This window comes from Histoplasma capsulatum, assembly GCF_000150115.1.
Source record: "Histoplasma capsulatum G186AR genomic scaffold supercont2.16, whole genome shotgun sequence".
Classification (NCBI taxonomy): domain Eukaryota; kingdom Fungi; phylum Ascomycota; class Eurotiomycetes; order Onygenales; family Ajellomycetaceae; genus Histoplasma; species Histoplasma capsulatum.
In genome coordinates this window covers 510232-519269 of record NW_025544816.1, presented here as the reverse complement: position 1 = coordinate 519269, position 9038 = coordinate 510232, and the positions used below count along the sequence as shown (strand labels likewise).

Genomic DNA, 9038 nt, shown 5'->3' with positions numbered 1-9038 from the left:
TGCATGTGCTTTGCTTGCCCCTGTGAAAGGGCCAATGGTTGCATTGGATTGTTAAAAGCAAGTGAAGGACACAGAAACTTGGGCATTTTTTGTAGTAGTATGTATTTAGTTTCCATGTATGGGGCGGAATGTCGTTGCTAGGTTCCGAATTTTGAATTAGGCAGACAGGTAGCTTGAAGTGTATTATTCCAATATCAGTAGCTTGTCCTTTAACCTGCCAATTCCACCTCCGCTTTGTTTGATTTGGTTTACATTGAGTTCGGGAATTCAGTGGGATTATTGCTATCTGAATCACTAGAAACAATGGAACCAACACTCTGCTCCGGGGGATTCCCCCCCGGGTTTGAAACTCTTCCTCTTCGCCTTCAATAGAAGCCGCGAAACTCCATTGCGCATTCTGATACTCAGTTTCGTTGGACACAATCGATGTGTCAGAATTCTGTGAAATAACAGCGACACTTGAACCTGCTATCTGAGCCATAACCTGTGGAATGGTTAATCTGTTCATTGTGTGATCACTAGCTAACTATATAGGGGTAATCACGTGCGGTGGAGGACCACCTGGGCAACTAGTGCCCAACAGAATGTTGGGGGGCACGTGATGATAGAGTAGCTACTAAGTGGGCTCTTTTGCCCCAGTGGTCTAACATAATAACCGAAATCATTGACACCTTTGATCACATCCTTCCAGCACGATCTCAGCTTCCATAGCTTTTCGTCTTCATCACTGAAAGTGGCCACCAGATTCCAAACGCTCTAACAGCTGTCATCCCCTTTCTTTCGCTTTCATCATGACGATTGGCCGAGCAGGCAGTATCTACCAGGAGGAAACAGAATTCAACAAAGACTTGAAGATTGAGATCGACCCTCTGAAGACGAAGTTCATCAGAGAGCTGAATGCTTCAGAGACATCATCGATATTTCATATAAACTACAATGGCAAGCCGCGTGTTCTGAAAGTCGTATGTTCCTCTGCATGGGTGCATCCTAACTCTACATCACTCTGACACTGATCTAGTTCCATAACAATGGCGATCCCGGTTATGCCGGTGATGGTGTTCGTGATTTGAATCGCTCTCGCTGCGAAATCAGGGCGTATTGCAATCTAGAGCGATTTGGAATAAGTGATGGCGGCTACGTGCCAAAGTTTTACGGGTTTATGCTTTCTCTAAACCCCACCAGCTTTGCACCCCACCTTGATGCCTTTCAACGTGACGATGGCCTTCCAAGTGCGATTTTGATTGAGTACTTACCAAGTCCCTTGATGATGAACTGTGTTACCTACAGCAAAGAGCGTATGAACAAAGCCATCATCGGCATCCAACAAATTCATTCAGCTTTAGTTGAACACAACGATACTTACCCCAAGAACATTCTCATCATTCCGGGCGACCCAGAAAGAGTTGTTTGGATTGATTTTGATGTTGCCATCACTTATCCTAGCAATACATACATTGGAGACAGGGAACGTGGCTGGATTAAGGAGGAAACTGAGTGCGTCAAAGGCTTTGGAGTGAAGCTTGTTAGTTCCCTGGAGCGGCCAACGACTAATTTTCCTGCGCATCCCTGCGGCTAACATGCTTCACAGGCCGATGACCAAAAGAAGGGTCTCCGCCCAAATACAAAGTACTACTAGCAACGCAATCCCCGACAGAAATTCTTTATCTTTTGTTAAGTCTGAGACTGTTTATCAAAGCTGCCAGTCATCATCCGCCGCCCCCAACATTCCAAGAAACCATAGTCCCAGAAGAATAGTTAAGCGTCCCTGTCCTCTCGCTTCCCACGATATAGACTGTGCCACCAGCAAGTTGCCATTCCCATCCAGCCTTTTAATCGGTACCAACTCAGTGTCAGTCAAGACAAAGCCATAACGCGCGTTGTGCTGTTTCATGTAAAAGTTGACCTGAGATAGGACCTGCTTATACTGCCTGCTATCTTCAACAGATAATGCTGTTGCCCAGTGTGACACCCATTTCCATGACACTTTCAGATCACCTGGGCAACGATTTGGGGAGGAGTTGAGTGTGCTGTTTGCTTGAAAAAATGCTATGTCTGGTCGGAAGTTGTCTATGATCTGCGCTGCATCACCTATGTCAATTGTGATAGGAGTGAGATGCAGATTTGCAAGTTGAGGTTCAAGATGCTGGAAACTAGCTCGCAGCGCTCGGCGTAACCGACTTTGGATGTAGGTGGTGAAATGGACAGCAAACATCGGCTCAGTGTTGATAGATTGTGGTGGTGAGTTTGGCATCGGTTCATCCGCAATCTGTGCTGACTGAAGCAAGTTCCCATAGCGCTGCATAACATGGGCGTAGGTGAATTCGGACCAGTCGCCAACATTGTTGATGTCTCTCCAGGAATAGCTGCCATTGGTGGTGTTGGGCGTTTTGTTGGTTTCTTCGGTAGCGAGACCCGGTGGTGCTACCATTAGATAGTCTAGGAGGGTCTGAGCATTGGCCATGGTGTTTACTAGTTTTGGATCAAAGGCGAAGTTCCTACTACGAAAACGATCATATCACTTCCTTATAAGCCCAAACCAAGTTGTCACTCAGGGCGCAAAACCCTCTCATGTTGGAGAATGGCAATCATGCTCGTTCATGCAATATGCGTTGTCTGGCAATCTAGGTACTGAGCGAATCAAGTTCGTTGTCCATCCCTGTACCAAGACAGGGCATTTACATGCACTGTTGAGCTATTCGTGACTCAGAGGAGCAAAAAATTCAGCTCGCCGTACGCTATTGGTCGAATTGGAAAGTCGCAGTGGCAGCTGCATATGGATAATTACAATACGGACCGAAGATATCATTAGGACCCATCCAGCATTAGCCAGCGCCCGCCGCCCAGCTGAGGCCGGTTTATTCTTAGCGCTGGGTACGAATCACCCAACCCAATCCCCCCAACAGATATGGCTACCGCGCGTGGTGATATTTTATAGGACTCCCAAATGTTTCAGAAGATATTTAACATTGAGTAAAATGGGGAACTGTAAATTAGACAATAGTAGGATCAGTTTCGTCGGGTAAATTTCCCTTCCCACCTTCCACCTCCAGCACTATTTTCGAGTCCCTATTATTTCCCTCAAGGCATGAGAGGCATTAATGACAGACCAACTAAACTGGGCTTGCAGCTCCCAATAAGCAATGTTATATGTGGCACTGGGTAATTGGACAAGAGCAACACCCAGTTGGTGAAGATCATTCCGGGCGGTCCCGTTCGCTGCTACGGGTCTGACATACATTCAGCGGCAGGGATACTTTGAAAATTTAGTTTAGCGAAGGAATAATAGATTGCTGGAACGGAATTAACTACTCGATTTGATTATCTAAACAAGCTACAATTGCTCACTTGCGCTCGCTTATCCAGCTTGAAAATGCGCTGTTTAATCCCTCAGATGAATGTAATGAGATATACAACAACTGCACATGACTTGTATAGATGAATTCCATGTAATCTACAGCTGTTAATAAAGAATAATCATATAGATGAAAAAGATGAATAATACAGTAGTAGTGTTGTAGAGTTAATGTAGAAGCACTAAACAAGGTGTAATTAAATATCAGACAGCTTATGTAGAGAATATAGTGATTACAATCAAATAGCAAGTATTTGAAATGCAAAGATTTACATCTATCAATCCCTCAAACATTCATAATACAATCAAAGAAGTCAAAATGACTGAATGTAAGTAGAGAACTGTCAAAAAATAAAAAATAATGACTCAGAAATAATAGAATTACAGCTAATAATAGTACAGAGCAAGCTCTGCAAGTTCTGAAGACTCTGAAGTTTCAGCAGTCTGTACTGCTTATTAATTCTCTTCTGCTTCTGCTCTATCTTCAGCAGCTCATCAATATATCTATATTCATCCCTCAGCAGCCATCTCAGCAGTTCATCAATATATAGACATCTGAATATAGACTACAACTGCTGATAGAATAAATTATCAAAAATAACAGTGAAGTGATTGCACAGCTGTGAGAGATGAGATGTAAGAGAAATATAATAATATACAAGAAGAATTTCAAGCTTCAGCTAAAAAGAGCAATAAATATAGAATCAATACTTATTCACAGCTGTGACATCAAAGTCAATTCACTGTATAACTCATATAAAAAGAATTATAGTCTGTTTATTGAGTGTATTGTGATCTCTGATATATTGAAAAGAGTCTGTATAAATTATCACTACAATTTGCTAAATAAATGCTGCAGCTTGTGATCTGATAAATAATGAATTATCTCTATAGCATGCAAATATATTAGCAAAAGATATATACAAAACATATATACTAATATAGAAATAACAGAGAATCAGCAGTTCACTGTCTCTGTCAATACAATTACTGCCAGCTCTGCAGCTGCAGAGAAGAATAAGAAAAGAAAGAAGAAAAAGAAAAAATAAACTGTCTGTAATTCAAAGGTTGCTTAAGCTTCTCAAAGCTTCTAAGCTTTGCAGCTCTTCTTATATAAAATAACTAGTGTGATAGCATACATCATTCTTGATAATAGAGGGTGGTGTACATCTTAGAAGAATAATAAGCTGAAATTACTATATTTTTCTCTATCAAATCTGTCTATACTTTTATGATGATATTCTACTGTTCACATCTGCTTTTGTAGTATACTATTTCTGAAATATTTGTAGTGCATATTTGTCAAACTCTTGTTGTGATTGTGTGTTGTCTAACTCAAAATAGTAAAACACTCTTACTTCACATATATAAGAATTTCTATCACAACAACACTGTCTCATCACTAATCATATCATATTTGCAACTATTTCATTCTATTTATTCACTTGCATTTCTTTATTCAATCTCTCTTATTTTATTTTTAATTATTCTATATATCTATTCTATTCTATCAAATCATCTAGTTCTCTCTATTCTATAATATAATATCTGATTATCACAGTTCATACTGTTCTAGTTATATCAGCTAATCTACTGATAAATTCTTATCAATCAAATCTTATTGAAAGCTAATTTGACTGTAAATCAATGACTCTTATAATTGCTAATTATTGCTAGCTTCTACTTCTTATTATCAGAGTATATATCTGACTCATAATTATTCAAGCTCTTCTTCTAATGATCTTCTCTTATACAATCTCACTTTTGTTGAAAAAATCACATCTGACAATGTTGTGAAGGTTGAATACAACAATAATAATATAAACATTTTAATTAATGATAAAAATATAAGCAAAGTAGTTGACAAGATCACTGATGCAGATGTGGGCAGTGATGACAGTATTTGTAATAATAATATAATGACAGATGTCTCTGCATTATCTTCTGTTGCTGTTTTTTCTATTTTTATTTATATTTCTGTCTTTTCTGCTGTCTCTATCTTCTCTACTGTCTCTGTCTTCTTTACTGTCTGTGCTTTCTCTACTGTCTCTGATTCTACCTCTTTTACTCACATCAATCTTTCTCTCTTCTTTTATACTGATTTTTTGCTTTTATTCACTCTCTTAGAGATATTATATATCTTCAGCAGCTTCTCTCTTTATCTCTTATATCTTTTTTCTGTATTTACTGCTTCTGAAAAAATGTGTTTTCATATATAAATTTTATATAATATAATCTGTTTTGCTAGCTATTCATCAGTCATATTTCTTACTTAAAATAAGTACAAAATATTTAGTAATTTTATATATTTCAGAGAAAATACTGTCATTCAAACAAATTGTGCTGAATGTATACAATATTTTCTTCTTCATTTATAAATTTTATTTTGACTTATTATAGATGAAATTGTTCAGAGTCTCTGTGTTGTTAAAATTATAATAGATGAAAATTCTTATATTATATTCATTCACATCAGCTTTTGCATTGCTCTTTTGTTTTTATATACTTTCAGCTTATCAGATAAATACTATCATTTTTTATATTGATATATAATTTTCAAACTGATCATTTGTAGAAAGAATATATATATACAGAGTAGTTTGAACAGTGATGTAGTGCTTTTTTATATTCAGAATGAGTATACATCTGTTTCTTATATGAATTGTATATACAGCAAAGACTTATTTCAATTTTGTATTCTATTTTCTATATATAATCATTTCATTGACTGCTCTTATCTCTGTTGTAATTATTTGTAGAGCTTCAAGAAGAGTTTCTGTTCTTTTAGTAAGTATACACTTTTTTCTTTATATTATAGTAGCTGTTAATATTTTATAGTCACTTCAGATATTACTCTGTGTATATCTATTACTACTTTTATCTCTGATTTTCTTGTAATTTATTCATTCTTCTTTACTTCCACTTCTATTTCTACTCTTTCTTCTCTTTCTTCACTTTCTATTGAATAAGTATCTGTCATTTATTCTTATAGAGATTTAGACACTCACTTCATCACTTTATTCACTTCTGTCTCACTCTTCTCTACTCTGATTGATTTTTCTCTGTGTATATATTTTTATTATTTTATTGAGCTTTCTATAAATCTTCTCATTGAAGATATTGAATTAATATATCAGACTCTTTATGAGATGAAGATATGCTTCACACTTCTATATACTCATCTTGAGATTTTGAAGTTTTTAATATAGACTGAGTTTTAATTTTTGTTGTGTACAAATTGTTTCTGAGAATGTTGAGCTTGAGTATTTTATTGATATATACTTTTTTCTTTTTCTTTATTTTATAATATTCTTGTATTTTTAGAAATCAGACAAAGCTTTTGCAGCAGTTATTAGAGCTGTGTGTAAATAGATTTTTTTTCTGACTTCTTTTTTTTCTTTCTCTTCTTTTTATCTGATATCAATCTTATACAATCTTTTATTAGTTCTATACTTTGATAATCAGATGCAGCAGATCTCATATCTTTCAATAAGAGTATTCTGCCTCCACATATTATACTGTTTCTCTTTGTAAGCTCAGATAACTACAGTAAATAACTTATTAAAACTAATTTTATCTGATCTCTGAGTATTCTCAGATGTTAAATTGATTTAATTTAGTGTATTCACTGATATTTCTGATAGTTTATTCTCTGAAATCTTTATATTCAAGCTAGTATAGACAGTCAAATTCTCATCTGAATTTCTTTTATTCTTGTGATCTGACTCATGTGTTGATCAGCTATCTTGAGCTCACCTCTGACTATATTACATTTACTATCTATATTACAATATCATACAGTCAGTGACAGTCTTATCACTTATCAGTGTGTACTATATACCCACTTTTTTCATTTTCTTTTATTTTTTTTTGATTATTGTGAAGAGATCTGAGTAAGTGATACTGTTCAGTTTATAAGTATTGATGATTTCTCTAACTTCTCAGAGCTTTTCTATTATAAGTTCTCTTTTCTTCAACACTGATGATAGTACTGTAGATGATCACAACTCATTTAAATCTTTCACTTTCATCTCTATAAAATAAAAGTTATTGATAAGATTGTATAGAATCTGCTTCTCTGATTTCTTCAAAGCATACATTTCAAAAAGATATGATTTGAGAATTTTGTATGGCTCAAATCATCTTGATTGAAACTTCTCAGATTTCTTATTGCATATAAGAACTCAAGTGCTCACTGTGAGACTTATTTTTTTTACTAATAAGTTTTATATTCTTTTCAATTGTATAGCATAATTGAGCAGTAATTTGTTTGCTTTTACTTAAGTATGGCTAACTTCTCTTATTCTTGCTTTTATATTCACAATCACTATCTCCTCCTCTATCTGCTTCTGTATATTCTCTGAAATATACAGATATACTTTATAAAGCAGATAGAATAGTGAATACTTTGAGACTGTATATTGATGAACTTATATTGTAAATAACATTTGTTCAAAATATTTATTTTATAATTTTGTAAACTTTCTTACTAGATATTTCATCAGTATACTGTCTAGTATTCTGTTCAAGCATTCAACTTTTTCATTTATATAAAGATGATAGAGTATTATTGTGTGATACTTTGTCTGCAACTGTTTGATGAAATATCTTACAGCTTCTTCTACAAAATTTATCTCATTATCTATCAATATCTCACAGAGTATATTATAATTAATATAAATATTATTGTATAGAAATTTAGCAATGATTTTCTTCATTGCTTCTGACATCACTTGCATGATTGACTACTCTGTAATATAATCAACTGCTGTTATTATTCAGCAGTTTCTATTTAACATTTATAATAATATCTCTATAAGATCTATTTTTTAATATTTAAATGGCTTAATTATACTTTCTATCTAATGTTGTGCTTTTTTATACTTTAATTTTTATCTTACATTTTTAGAGACTTAACAGTTCAGATATTCTTATATGTATATCTAAATATCTTTCTTTATACTTGATTAGTATGCTTAATCTTTCAGAATATCTAAGAGTTCTGAACTTCTTAAATAGCTGAACTTCTTGTGTATACAATTCATCAGATCTCATCAAAACTGAGACTCAAGATACAGTATCTCAGTATAACTGAGATTGTGATAGAGTATAATATCTTTCTTCAACTTTATAAGCTTGAATTTCAGAAGTATTTCTTCTATCATTTTTACTAGATATTTATCATCTAATATACTTTCATCTCTTAAGTAGATAATTATAGCTTTCAATTATTCTGTCTCATTATAATCTCTCAGTGCTGTCAGTATAAACTTTCTCTGTACTACATTCACTGAGTCTTCTCTTATAAAGTCAGATCTATAACTTATAGTATTTAATATAATAGTGTTCAATTTTTTTTAATATTTGATTTGAAGATTGTACATCTGAAACTCTGATATTCATTGTGTCAGTTGCTTAGAGGGTTTGATTGTTATTTGCAAATAAATAAGACTTTTATAATTGATAATCACTGTTGTTGTATACTTATTATTGATATATCAATCTTATAGATCTAGTGCATGCTTGATTGCTAGAAGCTTCTTCTCATATACAGAATAGTTAAACTCTGCATTCAATAGCTTTCAGTCATTGTACACTACTGAGTGTAATTTGTTATTCTTCTCTATTTGTAAGAGAGAGTACTCAATGACTTATTCTGATGCATCTGTTTCAATTGTGAAGGATT

General features: G+C 34.3%; 2 protein-coding genes across 2 annotated transcripts; one reads left to right on the top strand and one right to left on the bottom strand.

Moving 5' to 3' along the window:
* Positions 1-791: 791 nt before the first annotated feature.
* HCBG_08627 (uncharacterized protein) lies at positions 792-1636 on the top strand (the record flags this gene model as incomplete). Its single annotated transcript, XM_045435676.1, has 3 exons — positions 792-962; positions 1019-1522; positions 1589-1636. 3 exons carry the CDS (start codon positions 792-794, stop codon positions 1634-1636), a joined length of 723 nt encoding a protein of 240 aa, XP_045283776.1.
* A 54-nt stretch (positions 1637-1690) lies between these two features.
* On the bottom strand, positions 1691-2461 carry HCBG_08626 (uncharacterized protein; the record flags this gene model as incomplete). Its single annotated transcript, XM_045435675.1, has 1 exon — positions 1691-2461. One exon carries the CDS (start codon positions 2459-2461, stop codon positions 1691-1693), a length of 771 nt encoding a protein of 256 aa, XP_045283775.1.
* Positions 2462-9038: the final 6577 nt, after the last annotated feature.